The sequence below is a fragment of the Rhinolophus hipposideros genome, assembly GCF_964194185.1.
Source record: "Rhinolophus hipposideros genome assembly, chromosome: 12".
NCBI classification, from domain to species: Eukaryota; Metazoa; Chordata; class Mammalia; order Chiroptera; family Rhinolophidae; genus Rhinolophus; species Rhinolophus hipposideros.
In genome coordinates, this window is record NC_138058.1 from 59,967,201 (window position 1) to 59,985,100 (window position 17,900).

General features: G+C 52.3%; 1 protein-coding gene across 1 annotated transcript; it reads right to left on the bottom strand.

Annotated features, from left to right (window-relative positions):
- Window positions 1–1,093: 1,093 nt before the first annotated feature.
- Window positions 1,094–17,326, bottom strand: SLC35F6 (solute carrier family 35 member F6). The gene is made up of 6 exons (XM_081068229.1): window positions 17,098–17,326; window positions 7,766–7,838; window positions 6,851–7,022; window positions 6,359–6,571; window positions 5,584–5,694; window positions 1,094–4,314 (listed from the first exon to the last, which is right to left on the bottom strand). The coding sequence occupies exons 1-6, from the start codon at window positions 17,172–17,174 to the stop codon at window positions 3,845–3,847; spliced, it is 1,116 nt and encodes a 371-aa protein (XP_080924355.1). The 5' UTR covers window positions 17,175–17,326; the 3' UTR covers window positions 1,094–3,844.
- Window positions 17,327–17,900: the final 574 nt, after the last annotated feature.

The following is a 17,900-nucleotide window of genomic DNA, read 5'->3' on the forward strand; positions in this document are numbered from 1 at the left end:
ATCCTACTGTCTACAGAGAGCCCTGACGCCTCCTCGAAGCCTACGAGGCACAGCTTTACCTGGGAGCCTCTCCTGCTGTAGCCTTGTCTCTGCCCACTTACTGTGTTGCATGCCTATTGCCAGCTGTACCAGTCTACTTACCTGAGTTCTCAAGTACACACCTTGTGACATACGTTTCTGTGCTTTTTACAAGCTGTTCCTGCTTCCTGGAATACTTCTTTCCCTCCTCCCACGCCACCAAGCCTAGAAGACTCCTGCCCATCCTTCAACACCCAGCTCAAGTGGAGCCTGCCTCTGACTTCCAGGCAGTTAGCTGATCTCCCCTGCAACACCTCCCCTGCACCTCATACAAAGGCCTCTGATTGCACAGCAAGCTGCACTAGAATTTCATTACACATTTATTTTTCCTGTTTCCTTTGATGGATCCAGTCCTTGGAGCACATACATTCTTGATAAACACTCTCTGGGATAGAAATCTCTTATTACATTTTTTTTTGATGAGTTCTTAATGAAGAAGGGTGATTTGTAAACTTTCGTGACTACATAGGGAGCTCCCTGCTGACCTCAGGTTTTGAAAGGATGTAGTCAACAAAAGGTCAGGGGGCTCTAAACCAAACCAAATTGGAAAGAATGGTATCGAATGATAAGCAGGTCAAAGGGATGAACACATTTAGGGCTGCTGAGAACCTCTCCTTTTTATAGGTAGCCAAGGTGTTGAAAGGTAACATGACTTGTCTAAGGACAGCCAGTCAAGGCAGAGGCAGGGCTGCGGACACAGCTGACTCCTAATGTTGCTTTTTTCCCCTATACCAGGTGACCCTTTGCTCCAGTCCTCAGCCTATCATCATCAGGGGTCAGAGCTCTGACCTCCTGGAATGTTGTTTGCTTGTTAAACTATGCAGACCTTTGGACAAAGTGAAGGTAAGCAGAACCACTTGGCACAGTCCTACTTCTCTGCTTTGTAGGCAGATTCCTGACGAGAGGAGCCTGAGGCCAACTCCAGGGCCCAGACAGGCAGTCCTGAAGGAAGCCCCAGCCCTAGGCTCCCTCAGAAGCACTCAGGGGCAGGGACTGATGAGTTCACCACGGTACAGATGGTTTAAATTACATTGTATTTGAACCAATGTTTACAGAAGTCTAATACCAGTCAATTCTTATTTGGGGGTTCAGCGCCTCTATGCCAAACTTCCACCATTTAGGGCCTCCTTACTCCACTCAGAAGGGCAGGCCACAGCTAGACATTCCCTATAACCCTCCAGACTCATTGGGAGAGTAGAGGTTCTTACCCTCCATCTACATAATCAGCACGACACAGCAAAGCGTCTCAAACTCACCCCCCAAAGCCCAACAGGATCCAGTGAACCCATCTCCGGGGTCTGGGATGGTATCTACTGTCAGCATGAAATATTCTTGAGGCTTCTGTTTTATCCTCTATCACTGTAATTGATATGAATTTTGCATTTGACTCCATGATGGTATTTTAATAAAACATTTCTTCCCCTCTCAGCAAAGCTGATGCCATGCTGTGCTCAGCTGGGACTTCAGTGCCCCTGACAGACCACCCCGGTGGACAGTGGAGCTAAACACCCCCCCCCCCACTGTGTGTTAACATTTAGAGGCACCTGTGATTTATTACCTTATGTAATTTTCATACTCATCCTGTTAGGCTTTCCCATTTTAGAGACACGAAGACCCAAAAGCCCCAGGAGGTAAAGCAATTGGCTTGAGTCGGTGGCAGGCCTGATGGGGCTTCCCTCTCCTCAGGCTTCGCTACCCCTCACCACTGAAGTTCCATTGTAATTCTCCCCAAAAGCCTTCCGTCCTCCATGGCAACACTCAAATAAAGGCCAAGTGCTTCCCGAACACTCTCTTAAGCAATTTGCACAGTTGGGCGCACAGGCTGGGCAGCCCATGGCAAAGGAACAGTCGTGGATTCTTCCAGACTCCTGGCTGCGTTCCCTGTGGTAGAAAGGGGTGGGCAAGGTCTGGGAACCAGGAACTCTGGCTTTGCCCATCACTGGCTATATGACCTTGGGAAATTCCTTCCTCTGAACAACATATGGTGGACTGGGAGAGTTCGAGGCTTTGGTACATCAGAGCTTTTCGATTCAACATTCAACATTCAACAACATTCTAGATGCTATGCCCAGGAACGTCCCAACCCTGGTGCCGCTTCCCTCATTTAAAAAATAGTCCTACTGCCAATTTCCCTTTTCTTTTTTCAGACAAAGCCTAAAACATTCTCAGGCCTCATTTTGAACAAGGCAGGTGTAGTCCCCGCCACCCTCACTCTCTATTTCCTTCTTCCCAGGACACACACCATGACCCAGAGATGTTCAGTGGAGCCTGGGACTCAGAGCTGGTGGGATGTAAAGACCCTCTTCTCCCAGCAAACTTTAACCTGCTGGATTCCCACGCAGCCCGAGGGTTTTGCTTGTCAGGGATGCCTTCCCCTAGAATCTATTTTAAGGAAGGCATTTGGCATTTTGTTTTATGATTGAGCTGCCCAGGAAAATGGTCTGAGGCTCCAGAAACTGCCAAGGAGTGAGGAACGCTGGAATGAAGGGCCACTCAGCTCTCTGGAGTCCCTAATGCCAGTCCTCTCTCTTGGGGGTGGGGTGGGGGTAGTGTTACCAAGAGGACACCAGCACATGATGCTTCTATCCCAGCCACAGGAAATTTCCCCCAAAGCCTCCAGAGACCCCTATGGCAGGTGGGGCCACAGATTGGGAATCAGGCAAACCTTGCTTGGAATATAGGTTCCATGAGGAAGTCACTTAACCTTCTCTGGACCTTGATTTCCTTGATCTGCACCGACCTATGCAGGTTGTTATGCGAGAGAATAAAAGTTCAGCACTTAATACAATCCTGGGATACCAGAACTACTCTGAATGGCAGGATCCTGGTCAATCACCACCCTGGAAGTGCTCTGGAGTCAGGTTGCTGGCGGTGGGGCTGAGGTCCAGCTGTGCTCAAGGTCCCCGCCGGTGGCAGCATCCTGTGGCTTGTATGGCCAGAGCCCATGGCAGGATACCCCTCTTGCCAAACAACTTGCACTTCTGGGCCTCGGCTTCCTCATCTTTCAAATGCAAGGTGCAGAGTTCATAATAGCTGTTATCAAGGGCTGCCGGGAATACCCCTGTAACCTCTCCCAGGGCAGAGGATGTGTGAGCGAGGACATGGAGCATCAAAACAGGCCTCGGGAGGAGGCACGGTGGGCAGAGGGGAATTTCCAATAATGGGCTATTGCTCCTTTCCTAGGTTGGCCCACAGAGTGGGCGCAGCTGGGGGTGGAAGTCCCCGAAGCCACAGTGTTGACACTTTCTGCTTTGCAGAGCAGGACACCAAGGCCCAGAGAGACTAGGTAATGAATGGGCTGGGAACAGACACTGAGTTTGCAAAACCTAGGGTCCCAAACAAAGTTAGGGAATATCTTCCAAGTGTTCAAAACTACAATACTTAGTTCTGGTTTGAATTTGCTCCCTCACCTCTCTTCATTGGAGAACCAATTTTAGCTTATGATTTAGGAGGAAATCTTAGGGTTGTTAGTTCCTGCCATTCCACTTGATGATTTGGCTTTAGTGCTGCCAGAGAGGTTTAGGGGGTTAGGGGAAGCGTGGTGGGCTCACTCAGTCACTGCACTCACACCTGTGGGGGCTGGGAAGCACCTTTCTGCAGGGGGAGGTGACAAAGGAGGACCTGGGTATTACATCCTGGGTCCTGGCGATCGGTGGGGAGGAGGGGCCTTGGGGACAGGGCACTCTTGAGGCTCACCAGCCTGTGTGGCCTCAGCCTCAGGGCAAACAAGGTGCATCCAGGTGGCAGCAGAGGCCCCGCAGGAGGCTCAGCTGGCATCATTGATGGGAGTCCGAGAGGCACCCAGCAGTCTCTCACGCTCGCCCTCCTCTGCTGGGGGCCGGCCCCGGGACAGGCGGCTCAGCAATGGGCGGTGCAGCCCGTTGTAGAGGGCAGTGCCCATCAGGAGAACGACAAAGCCGAGGATCTGCAGTGGGTGGAAGGCCTCCCAGCCCAGTGCCAGGCTCAGTGCCCAGATGACAATGGTCCGCAGGCTGTCCAGCACCATGCGGGTGGTGGCGCTCAGCTCCTTGGTGACGCTGATGCCCGCGAAGTTGAAGAAGGCAATACTGCTGATGTTGCCCAGCAGCGCCAGCGCGATGAGTGGCTGCCGGCCCACCTGGCAGAAGGCATCCAGCGCATCCTCCAGAGTCCCACGAGGGCTGCCACTGAAGGAGCCGGCCGGGATGTAGTACATGGGCACCAGCAGCAGGGAGAGGATCACAAAGCCAAAGAGGCCTGCAGGAGAGGAGGAAGCTTGTCGTACTCTCTGCTCAGCCCTCACGCTCCCAGCAACACCTCCCCTGATCTCCTGCCACCCCTCCCGAGTGGCCCTCACACCAGGACCTTCCTTTCAGGTCCTGGAGCCGTCCGTCTCACCAGGATTTCACTGTGGCTCTCTAGCTGCCCCATCTCCACGTTAATCTGTGATTTCTGACTGGACTAAGAGTAAGAAATACTTTTTATATTGTGACCAGTACATGTGTGCACGGGCACATGTATGCACACGCACACTTTCACAAAACAATAGCTACCCTTACAATGTACAATGCTCTTAGACACTTTTAAATTCTAGTCTATTCATTTAAAAAAAAGAATTGCTGGCTGTAGTGCTCATGAGTGTGGAAAAACATGGCTCTCTAATTCAGTGGCATTGGCTTGTGACAAGGAGCTGGACCAGAATGTAAATTGATGCACTGCTTCATTCAGAAAGTCTGAATGAAGGACAAAAAAAAAAAGAGCAGAAACAAACACTACACTTAATGATGTTGCTGATGTGGTTGACTAACATTCTGTGGTTAGCCCTCAGGTCACTGTGGACCAGGACAAACAGTTCCCTTACAGATCCACAGGCCACACTTTGGTGGCAGTGCTCTAAATCACCCTGTTAGCTTCCTATTTTTAAAGCATAATTTTGATAGTTACTTCCCTGCTCAAAAACCTTTGGTGGTTCCTCCCTGCCTGTCATTTAAACTCTAAATCCACTTGCCTGATGTTCAAGGTTCTCCATGATATGACCTTGACCTATTCAATTCCTTATCATTTCCCCAACATCAGACTGGTATGTCACCCAAACTATTTCTCACTGGTCTCCAAACTCATGTCCAGCTCCCCGTGTCTTCACTCTGTTTGGAGTTCCCTCCTTCCCACTCTTCCTGTTGAAATCACAACTCGAATGCCACCTCCCCTGCTCCAAGACACTCAGCTATGCCTCGCAGACGAAACCACTTGAGCACAAATGGCCTGAGCTGAGATGCACTGCTCGGTCCTTTCCTGCTGCTCAGCGTCTCTAGAGGGAGGCTTACCTGTCATTCACCTTCGTCCTCGTCCTTCCTGAGCTCCTGACCACATGCACAGCAGATATCAGAGTATATGGCAACACATATGTGGTGCAGGGAGGAAGGAATGGGGAGCAGGAGGCTCACTCCTCCCAGCGCCCCTGTGTGTGCATTCACGCCACGTGGCCCCCCGACCAGTGCCCTGCTCCCAGCCCCTGTGCTCACATACCCTCAGTGCCAACTGCTCGCAATGGGTGCACATTGTGCTTGTAGATGAACTTCTCCTCTAGCACCATCTGGATGGAGACAATGATCTGGGCCATGATGATCAGCAGGTCCCCTGTGGGAAAGAATCAAGAAGGCTCAGGGTGAGGGAGGCAGGGACATAGCAAGGCCACGGGATGTTGGCGGTGGGGGGAGCCCAAAGTTGAGGGCGCCCATGGGGACATAACACGCATAGCCCTGACTTGTGTAGGCACCATACAGCTCACAAGGCAGTCATGGCTGCCCCCATGCCTGATCTCCTGGCCCCTGAGGGGTGGGCAGGCTGGCCAGCCTCTGGACTGAGCCCCCAGAAGGTCCAGAGGCCTGCACAACGGGGTAAGCAGGTCTTTTGAGAAGCACAGGCTCTGAGATAGACATTCCTGGTTTAGTTCTGCCTCTGAGTGACCAGGGTAGTCACTTCATTGTAAAATGGGCTGCACCGCTTCCTTTCTGGGCTTGTGGGAAGTTTGTCACTATGATGACAAACGCCAGTGCTCAGCACCAGGCTGGGCACTCGGGAAGCGCTCAGTACACTTGGTAAGTGCCTTCCCTACACTCTCCCCATCACCTCAAGAGCAGGTGCATGTTCACAGCAGCTGGCCCCCACATGCCGTCCCCTAGGACGTGGCACACAGCAGAGCTTGTACAAGTTTGTTGAGTGACTCTGTGCTGGGCTCCTAGAGAGGACAGGGCAGACAGAACAGGAAGGGCAGCCCTTGGACCCCCGAGCCCGGCCATACCTGTGATCACTTCGCTGAGCTTGTGCTGATCGTCATGCTTGCTCATAAGGTCCGCCAGACCCACGACCACCAGCCCTGCGATGGTTGAAAGGATGCCCAGCCACTGGCTCAGGGCCAGCCTCCGCCCTAGGAAGGCCACTGAGAACAGGCCTGTGAATATGATCACCGCTCCCCGCAGCATCTGGAAGCTGGAGGCGCTGGTCATGTTCAGGGCTGGAAGAGGACAGACACGATGTTAGCTCCTGAAGGCCAAGGCTGTCTGTTCGCTTTGGTGTCCTCAGGACTAAAGACAGACCTCCCACATAGTATGTGCTCAGTAAATCTTGGGTGGGTGAGTGTGTGTGTGTGTGTGTGTGTGTGTGTGTGAAAGTCGATGGGAGAGGCGCAGGGGTGAGGTGAAGATGAATTGGGGGTAGGGGTGGCTGTTTCACCAGGGCCCCCCTTGGGTCATGGGCTTCATGGAGCCCTGCTCAGCCTGGCCTGGCTACTTACCCACATACATGATGCTGGTCCCGGTCATGTCACAGAGGGCTGGGGGCAGGAAAAGAAGGGGGTTGAAGGGCTGCTGGGGATCCATGCTGCTATCTAGGTGCCTCGCAGCTCTGCACCGGAGCAGGTAGAAGGCAGCCAGGCAGGAGAACTCCCCCAGGAACATGCCCACTGCCTGCAGAGACAGAACCCTCGGAGTTTACAGCTGGAAAGAGGATCATCTTTAACAAAAATAATTTTGACATAACTTTTCTTCACATAAAAGCCTACCTATAACCCCAACACATAAAACAGGCAAAAACAGAGCTGCTGTGTGTGGGAGGCCAGAGACTGATTCCTGGGTCTACTCCTAAGACTCCTGAACATCTTGACCCAAACCCAAGGCTCTGTAGAGCCTGGTCTGAAAACCACCAATCTAGGCCAACCCCAGTTCAAGCTCCAGATGGAGAAACTGCGGCCCAGAGAGGTTCACAAACTTATTTAAGGTCACAGAGGAAGTTGCTGGCGGAGCTGGGCCTGAAATTTGAGTCTCCCACTTCCCAGTTGAGCAATGAGGTGCCTCCTATTTATGGTGTCAGCCCTGTCCCAGTGGGCTCTGGGCTCCCAGTGGATGGAGAGGAGGTTTTGCTATGAGGGTTGATGTTTTCCAAATGTATCCTGACCTGAACTTGGTAAGGGCTAGCCTCACAGTGCCCAGGCCATGACTGCTCACCAGGACTCATTCAGGACTCCCACAAAGGACTGTGCCCTCTACTCCCTTCCAGAGGCACTTAACCCTGGCCTTTGTTCTGGGAAGGGAGAGAGAAAAGCGGGTGGCTTTTCTGGGAGCAGGGGAGTACTCTATCCCTAGGTCAGAAAACAGCAGGGCACCTGGCCTGAGGCCTGGCAGATGGGAAGTGGGAAGGGACAGGGCCATACCTGGAGGAAGGGATGCTGGAAGCTGTGCTCCTTGCTTCCTCCACAGCCCTGGGCCACGAAGTTGTCCGCCCACCTGCAGCAGAAAAGGAGGTCAAACCCTGTAGTGAGGCGGGCTCTCCCACCCTGGTCCTCGTACCTTTAGACAAGCTTGCTCTTTTCAGTGCCAACAGGCTATACTTAGGGGACTCAGCCGAGAGTGGGGCTTCCTCTCAAAGGGGCCAGTTTCCACGGCAAGGAGTCTTCATCTGGGACCATGGACAGAATGTGGGGGCCTGGGAAACTTTACATTTTCATGAACCTCTAACTGAAATTTAGCATTTCCTCAAATTATGAATGTAGCATTGCAATACCTGCGACTTTGTCACAAAGAAATCACAACTATTCTCATTTTCACATAGGAGGCGTTACAGATATTGTGAAGTACCATTTACACTCATCACTAATCCAAAACTATAGTAATTAGACCGAACGCTTATAATTTTACAAGGTATGATCAGAAAATACAGTGGATGTCTACATTAAAAAATTTAGTACAGTAAAAGATAGATTGCCATTAATCCCCCTCGGAACACTCCCCCTCGCTTTAAATACACGTATCTGATCATTCTTGCCACTTTCTGAAGCAGTTCTGGAAGTCCTCTTTCTTGAGTGTCTTTAGTTGCGCTGTTCTGGCTGCCTCGATGTCCTGAATTGATTCAAAATGTTCATCTTCCGTGGTCATTTTGACTTTGGGGGAGAGCCAGCAGTCGCATGGTGCCAGGTCCAGTGAATAAGATAGATGAGGACACACCGTAATGTTTTTATTTGACAGAAACTGCCATGCCAGAAGCGATGTGTGACACGATTACAGTGACTGCTGCCGAGTGCCATCCAACGTCAAGGCAGGGATCTTCAATATGGGAAGTGGCATGTCCAAACTTAGTAACAGTGTGTGACAAGTTTCAGCTTGTCCGGTGCAGTCGGGTGTGAGCTACGGTTGAGAAGGTGTGTTTTAAAGTGAGGCATAAATCATCCTCCATCATGGAAACGTATCACACATTGTTTCTGGAATATGGCAATTTCTGTCAAATAAAATCATTCCAGTGTGTCCTCGTCCACCTTATTCATTGGATCTGGCACCGTGCAACTTCTGGCTCTTCCCCAAAGTCAAAATGATTCAGGACACTGAGGCAGCCACGACAGCACAACTACAGACACTCATGAAAGAAGACTTCCAGAACTACTGCAGAAAGTGGCAAGAATGATGGGATAAGCGTGTCTGAAGTGAGGGGAAGTATTTTGAGAGGGATTAATAGCAATGTGTCTTTTACTGTAGTAAATTTTTTATTTATTTAAACATTCACCATGTTGTCCGATCATACCTTGTATGTGTTAAGAAGTGTATACACACAATTACTGTATCACAAACTTGCTTTTTAAGGTTTTGATAACTTTATTTCAACAAATTGGATTTTTCTATAATCCTTGGTCTTTTATTTTCGCATGTTAAAACATTACTTTAGGAAGTACATTTATTTGCACATTTAAAAACAACAGGATTCACCAGATTATCAAAGGGATCCATGGCACAAAAACATTGAGAGCCACTGGTCTCCAAGGTCACTTGGGCCCCGGGAAATGACCGCCTAACACAGACTACCCAGTCACCTGCATAACACCTGAGGGCTTGGAGGGTCTTTCTAGCACAGAGCCTAAAGCAGATGGCAAGCACGCGGCACTAGTGGTGTGGCCTCCCAGCCAGCACCCTGGCAGATGGCATAACTGTTTATGGCACACTTCCCCACTGAGTCCAGACACAGGCCCCAAATCCTTTGTAGCACAGCACTCTGGGCAGCTACTACCAACATTCTACATTGTCAGCCATCTGTGTGTGCTAAAGCTCCCATCCCTGAATTTCATTTTTGCTGGGTCTAGTACGATCTCTTTCATTGGAAAACCCTTCAGATATTGGGAGACTTTTCCACCTTCTGAATCTTCTCATCTTCTGGCTAAACAGCCCCAGTCCTTCCTAGCCTTTCACTTCCCTGGCTGCTGACGTATGGAAGGGCTCCAGTGGGCCCAGGACCTGAGCCAAAGGCATGTGATCTGGTCCAGACCGAGCCTGGCTAGATGGTGGCCCCTCCCTCATGCTGGATGTCCTGGTTAGTTGATAGGACTTCAACTGTGTCCACCACGTCACACTGCTGACTCAAGTCAATACAGACCCAGGCTGTTTCCTGTGGGCCACTGACCAGTTCCCTTTGCAGCACCTCACACGTAGGCAGTGGCTGTCTCTAAACTGAAAGACTCAGGACTTCTTTCTTAAATGTCTCTCCTTGTGATGTCTGTCAAGACCAACCATACCGTAGTGCCCAGCCCTACTTCACAGAGTCATTTCTATGCAACCCTGAGCTCCAAAGAGCCAGGGAACCTTCTGCTTCCTGTGCCACCTACAGAGCAGTAAACAATTAGGGTCTGGGTTTGACAAATATCCTGTTCAGCCCTGGCTCCTCTGTGCCCTGAGTTTGGGAAGGGGAACAAGCAGCTCTTTCCCATAGCCCAGGGCAAGGGCATGATGTCCGTATGCTAGCAGTAGGAAGGGCAGGCTGAATGGTGGCAGAGCTCCTGGTCAACTGTGAGGGTAGCAGACCTGTGAGGGAGAGCCCAGGTCTACACAGAGATCTGAATGCATCCCAGGGATAGTGAACAAACAGGGCGATGGCAAACTTATCTCACAGAGAGAGACCCCACCCAGTCGCTGAGATGTAGAGAAAGAGGGGCAGTTAGGAAGGGGATGTGGTTCTTGGGAAAGGCAGGGCTCAAAGGAGAGCTGCAGGGCAGGGAGAAATTCTGGTATGACTGGACGGGAAGGAAGAGAGATCTGGGTTGGGGGACCACTTACAGTCAGGCTGGAATCAGTCCCAGAACCAATGAAGAAAAGAAGCCCTGCTATAGAATGAAACTCCGTGCTCTCTGGGGCCTCATTTCTGCCTGCATCTGCTACAGGCTCTGGCTCTTAGATCCGCAGGCAGGGCAGGACATGGGACGTGGGTGGGGGCCACAGACAAACTGTGGCTCAGGGCAAGCCTGCTCTACAACCAGGCTCGCTTTTGCAGAAAGAGCCCCCTGGGAGGGCCTGGGTGAGGCAACTGAGCAAGACAGTGAGGTGAGGAAGAATGAAGAAGTGAAATTTTACCAAAGGCACAGAGCCAAGTGAGCAGGTCCAAGATGGGAATTCCCAGGACTGGAGCCAGGGCTCCTCCAGGGGGTCGAGGGAGGTCACGCCAAGTCCATAACGCCAACCAGAAGCCTAGGACAAGGGCAGGTGTGGAAGCCCCTTCCTCATCCTGGGGGCACACTCAGAGATTGGCAGGTTCAAGAAGACCCCCCAGATCTAGTGGTGGATCCACCTTCCAGAACCTTCCCCCGGACTACTTACTACCTACACACTTACAGTAATGACAACTCACATCAGTATCACTTTCAGGTTCCACAGCCACTGTCACTGGAGAGTTGAGCTCAGCATCCAGAAACTTCCACATCTTTCAATCCCCTGCTTCTGGCACATTACTGCACAGAAGCTCAAACATTCTTTGGTTGAATGAATGAGACTTCCAAACCACACGGAGCAAATAGGCAGGTACTACAGTCCAGAGGCAATGTCTCCGTGAGTCCTAATTTCCCACCTGATATGAGGTGCCCTTTGCTGGTGGGACAGGCTGGGCCTGTCTTTCCCCAGGATGGGCACCATGTGGAGGTCCCTCCCCCCACCCCAAAGGGACGGCTTTGCTTTCTCCAAGGGGTGGTTCTGCTGGAACAGACTGGGGCTGGCAGCGTTCCCAACTGGAGAAATGGAGTCTTTTTGTATCTGAGGGCCTGGGGCAGGCTTACAGCCCAAGGGATTGGGTGTCATTGGACAGCATACCCTGCCCAGCCTCTCTTCAGACCAGGGAAATCAGGCCAGCAGGCACTTTGGGATGGAGTCAGGCTTCTCGTCCTGGCCCTGAGACAGACTCTGGTTCACAGATTTCAGCAGGCACAAAAGGACCCCAGGTAGCATAGAACAAGAGCCAAAATCCAGCCCCAGTTCATCTGGGGACGACAGCAATGACCCCTAGGGTGGGATGCCACTTGATTATTTTTGCAAAACATGTCACTAGCATGTTTTGATAAGTGTAGGATTTGTTGAGTACTGACTTTGTGCCAGGCCTGTGCTGAGCACTTCCCATGGGTTGTCGGTTTTAAGCCTCTGAATTAACAAGAATCCTATTTTACACCTGGGGACTTCAGGGTGGGGGAGGAGGGGTGGAGAGGGGTGTGTTCAGGCTCACACAATTAACAACAGGCAGATCTAGGCCCAAACCCATGTGCTTGAACTTACATTCAGAAAAGGCAGCAGGATACATGGAAAACTCAGATTGAGTCTCACAGGCTGGAGAAGTTATAGTGTTCTCATCTATAAAATGGGGATCATAATGCCAACACTGATGAATTGTCGAAGTAATAAATAAGATATGTAACAGCTGGCACACGGCAGGTAGTCAATAAAAGTTCTCTCCTGCCCCTTCTCCCTCTTGCCCCTCTATTGACGTCTCCCTCTGTGTTACGTCGGTGTGGTCCCAGCTCTGCTCTAGCTTGAAAGCTGGGAGAGCATCCGTTCTCTGGGACCTACCCTGCTGGCTGAGGCAAAGGCTATGGGAAGGACCTCAGGCTACTGCCCCTGCAGTTCCAGAGCCACGAAGTGCTGCAAGAGGAGAAACTCAGCCATCATCTCATGAAGCTCCTCATTACTCAGACGAGGAGCCCAGGGACCAGAGATGGCTGAGGGACACAGGGCTCATCACATGCCCAGAGGGCGGGTACCCAGGAGTTTCCACTCCAGTTCTGTGCCCCCTTGCTCGACTCTTGAGCTTCCCTTAGCACCTTCCTATGTCCATTGCTTCTCATTCCCCTGGCTGAGGTGGGGAGGGGTCAACCCTGCAGATGGGCCCTCCGTTCTCTGTAGATACTGCATCCTGGGGAAAGCCATGGTCTCCAGAGCAGGAAGCCTGTGGGGACCCACCAGCGTCAGGCTGAGGCCTCATGAGGAGGTTCTCCTCCCCTGCTGGTAGAGGCTGGCTTCTTTTAGAGTTCCCTGGGCTTCAGCTGGCTGGGCTCCCCTTGCTGGGGGTAGGCGTGGGGGTAGGGTGAGTCACTCTGCATGGCCTTGCCCAGTCAAACTCAAAATTCAGCATTCTAAGAAGTGAGCGTATCTGTGTGTGGGCGGGGATGGCAAACTGAGACGGAGGAAGTGGCTACTATGGCTGCCTCAGACCAACTGGTTGTGTGTCCATTTACCACAGAATCTCTGCCATTTCCTCTTTCATGCCTGGCTTGTCAAGCCCAGTCAGTTCCTTTCTCCTGTAGTAGGGTCTACAGAAGGGCCACAGGACTTCACTCTCTGGGATGTCACAGCAGGTGGCCCTGGCTCATGTGGGGATAAATGAGGATAAGCCCACTTATCTATAAGAACAATCTGAAAATCTTCCTCAGTAGATCCCACCTGTGTTTGTGAAGAAGGTGGGGGAAGTCACACTTATTTTACAGGTAAAACTGAGGCTTGAAGAGGCCCGGTGACTCATCTAATCCCAAGTCTCCTGCTCTTTGATTTCAGGATTTCTTTAGTTAGTCCCTGGAATCCCTTTGAAGCAATTAGCTCATGCCAGCTCATGGAACCCAAGGGTGGGGGCAGCCACCAAAGCAAAAGTTAGAGCTGGCATTGAAAGGACAGTGAGAGTACTTCCCTAATAGAAGCTCAGTGGTCCCAAACTTCCTGTCACTTTCTTGGCAGGGCCCCTGGAACCAGCAGGTCTGACTGTTGGAGGGAAGTCACCCTCAAGGCCTCTCTCTGGCTGGGTGAGCTTCGAAGCCTGCAGATGTTTAAGAGGGGATCTGAGCCCTATTTAGTGAGTGTCTACTTGACTCTGGCACTTTATGTGCTGAACCCCTCATGGATTCAGGAGAATGGGGCTCCAAAATGGGCACGACCTCATGGACAGGCTTTAGACAGACAGCTCTAAGCAGTACCGAGGAGGGCAAAATGTTTGGTCTCCAGGAGACGCACCAGCAGAAGGTCCCGGTGAGGGGGTGAGAGCAGCCATAGAAAGGAGAAGGAGCCACGTCACAGGAAGGGCCCTCTGCCAAGACCCAGGGACAGGGTAAAGGGCAAGCCTGCTTGGTGGCTTTCTCTCCCGTGAGTATGTGACGCCCACCCCCATCCCAGCCAGGGCAGCCCATCTCTCCAAAGCTGCTGAGTGGGCAGAGCGGCCTCTCCAGCGGAGAGCTGACCTGTGATCCCAGTATAGCAGGCAGCACGTGCTCATACCCACTTCCTCATCCACTGTCTATCGTCCGCCCAAGAACCCCGGGAGGGAAACATTATGCTCACCTTATAGGCCAAGAAACTGCAAGAGGTTACTAGAGACTCTAAACCTGAACATTGCATGGCTGCTGGCCCCAGGGGGAAAACAAGCAGGTGACAGCAGCGTCCAGTGGGCTGGGACAGAGGCTTGTTGCCCAGTCCCAAAGGGAAAGTGCTCTGAAGGCAGATGCCACTTATAGGACGATACCTTCCATGGGCACACACTGGGCTGTGCTTGTCTGGGGAGATGTGAGAGTAAATCCCACGGAAGAGGGACTTTTGGGGTACTGCAGCTATGAAGGAACAGGACGGGACTAAAATGCTGAGACCTAGGTTCTGGTTCCTGCTCTGACCAGCTGAGTCACAAAAAGAAACTTGGGACTTGGACGGTACATTGTGGGGATGGAAGATTTCTACTTTCTAACAACTCCAAATGCCCTGAAAAATGACTAGAGAAGCCCCAGTTCTCATCCCACATAGGTGGGTAAGAGCACAGAATCTACAGCCAGGTACTTAGGCTCAAATATAAACTCTGCCAACTGGTAGCTGAGTTGAACTTGGGCAGAAAAGTCCATCTTTCCATATCCCAGTTACCTAATCGAGGGCCAATGAGTTTATATCCCTCATAGGGTGGTTATGAGAATTCATTAAATTAACACATGAAAGGCGGCCAGAGCAGGACCGGGCACATGATGCTCTCTGTGTATTAGCTGATTAGCAGTTGCTGTAGTCACATTCTTGTCTGTCTGTCCCCACCAAAACCTGCAGGTCAGAGTGTGATTTTAAATTGATAATTCCCAGCAGGAGGTACAAAGCCACTCTCTCAAGTTCTTTCTCTTTGAGAGCATTCTTCTCAGTCTGGCCTTAGAACACTGTTTAGGGTCCAATTCTGGGGCCCATCTCAGGTCGGGAGGCTCCTGGTAGGCCCCTCATCAGGCTACAGGCTAGGAGACACGATCAAAGGCTGGGTCCCCACCTGGGAACCTCTTTCCTGCCTTTCAGGCAGCTAGCCAGGGTTCAGCCTCGTGGGGCTGAGAATCACCTGGCTTCCTACCTGACCGGTTTGGAACTTTTTAAGGAAGGAACTGAGTCAGCACAGTTTACCCCAGTAGGAACAGACAATAGCAACTCTCCTTGGAGACAGCAGCCCTGGCAGACCTCTAAGCACTTGACCTGGGTCTTGGCTGGAGCCACAGATGGAGGGGAAGTGATTTGTTCTGCTGCGTTCAGATCCTAACTGAGGTGGGGCCCTCTGGTTGAGTCTCCTTATTATAGCTAGGGCTCAGCCAAAGGAGTGACCTTTAAGAGGCCATAGGGCCTAAGAGACCAGCACAAATCAGACAGACACAGCTGGGCAGAGCCTAACCAGAAAGGCGGGCCCTACCCTGAGCTCTACTTCCTTTGGAGAAGGGAAGACGTTGTGATTGCCAAGTGTGTACACATCTGTCACCTCTACTTCAGATTCTAAGCATCTCAAAGGCAGAAGTGACTCTTAGTCATTTCTGTCTCCTTCCCCGAGTCCAGACAGTGCCTCACTCACTGCAGGTACCTTTTACATGTCTGATGAACTGAATAGGATACTTCTTTCCCAGGCCTCTCTTTTGGGGCATTTCTCAGATCACTGATGGGAGTGTGCTAGGAACAAATGCCTCAAAATTGAGTATGACCAGCCCTCCTCCCAGGGGGTCTGAAGCATAGGCCAGAGGTGACTGGAATGACTTCCTTTTGCTCTGAGCCTGGCAGGGCCGAGGTGGAAGTGAGGTCAGATTCGGGACCACAGAAAAAAGCCGGGCTCTGGGTCCTGGAGTTCTTAGGTGGTGCAGAGCGGCAGGAAGGTCCTGCCCTTGTGTGGGGGGAGAGAAGGAGGCAAAGAGCTGCCTAGAGAAGGGGCTGCTCCCTGGGCCTCTGTCGTCGCCCATTACAGAGAGGAGGCTATGCTAGGTCCCTTAGCCTCACGACAGCCCTGGGTCCTCAATCTTCAACCACATGGGGACTGTCCTCACTGTCCCACGAGCACCTCACTCTCATACATCATAGCTGAACTGCCCACCTGCCCTCCCTGTCTGGCTCAATGACACTTCTGCTTTCCCAGGCAGAAACTCTGGAGTGATCGTTGTCTCTTGATCCTGTGGGTCAGGCAGTAGGACTTCATTATGCACCTGGTCTCTCTCACCTGTCCGTCCCTTTCCCACCTCACTGCCTACTACTAGTTCCCCTCATCCAAGCCATGCAGCAGCCTTGGAGTGGTTTTCCCTGCACCAAACTGCTCTTTACCTTGACTACCAGGTTCATCATACAACTTTTAACATGTCACTCCCTGCTCAAAAGCCCTTCTTTGATGATGGGATAAAAATCAGGCGTGGGCATTTGGTGCTTGCACTTCTATCTGGCCTGGCTGTTCCCTGCCTTGATGTCCCCGCCACACGTAGAAATCCAGTTGTAACGCTTCCTCCACGAGGGGTTGATGGGGCAGCTGCGTCTCTGCCGCCACAGCACTCCATGCTCACTGGTCACTCGGCCTGCATGGCATCTATTGTAGCTGGCATGCGCAGTATGGGAGCCTCCCCCCACCCCTGCCCATAGCTCCTGGGGGAGGGGGCGACGCCAGCATTGGAAGGAATCCGGGAAGGACCAACGCTCCGGTTTCAAGATGAGGAACCTGAGGCGCACAGACGGAAGGTGACTCTCCGGCATCAAGCACACAGTGAATCAAAGCCAGGGCTCGGGTCCCCCAACCCGGGCACTGACTCGCTCTGTTTCCCCGGGGCCTCGCACCCCTTGGGTGGTTCATAAACCGCGTGAACCGACCCGAGAAAATGGTCAAGCGGGTGAAGCCGGGAAAGGCTATCTGGGGGCGGGGGAGCGAGGAAGGTGCGCGGGAGTCGACAGCTCCCGCGTGGGCTGCGGCGGGCCGGGCAGAGTCCCCTCCCCTCCCGGCCGGGCCCGGACTCACTTTGCCGATAGTGTGTTGATGGAACCGGTGACCAGCATAAGCCCGGCCAGGAACAGCTGGTACTTGGTCCAGGCCATGGCGGTGGAGGTGGGGAGCGCAACACTACAGGGGCCCCCGCGACCTCCGCGATCACTAGAAGCAGCAGCCCCTGACCCGGTCACCCGAGGGTCTCGGGTGCTAGCGCTTCCGGGCCGGGCGTCACGTGACCCGCGCTGGCCTCGCCCCGCGCCGTCGCGCTCCGCCCCCGGGAGGGTGTCGGCCCCGGCAGCTGAGCTCGCGGAGCAGAGGTGCCCGCGCTCTCCAAGTCCGGAGCCAGGCGTGCTGGTTGGTCCCCATAGGATGCCAATGGCAAGTCACGGACCTAGGTCTCCCCATTTGTAAAAGGCACCGATGGGACGATGCAATGAAGAGGCAGCGTGGATGTTAGAGGGTTTTGTAAACGGTTGAGAGGTTGAGTTGAATGATGGCAAAGGCAAACTACAAAGTGCTCTTTTCGAGCGTGGGAACCTCCTCTCCACATGGTACCCAGAGAACTCCCGGGAGGCCTAGGACGTGTCCCTAGGGATCCCAGCCCACAGTGTTGCTCACATCTTACAAAAAAAGTGGTGTAGGAAGCTAGTTCCTGCTTCCCGGGAGACCATTTTTATAGATAAGGAAACGAAATTGAGAGAAGCCAAGTGATTTGCTTATGATCATGCTAGTGAGTGATGGGGTGCGGGTTTGCACTCAGATTCTTCAGTCTCCCCCAAATCCATGCCTTCAGCTCAGCCCCTCCAGGAAGATCGCCCCACTGCTTCTTGGAT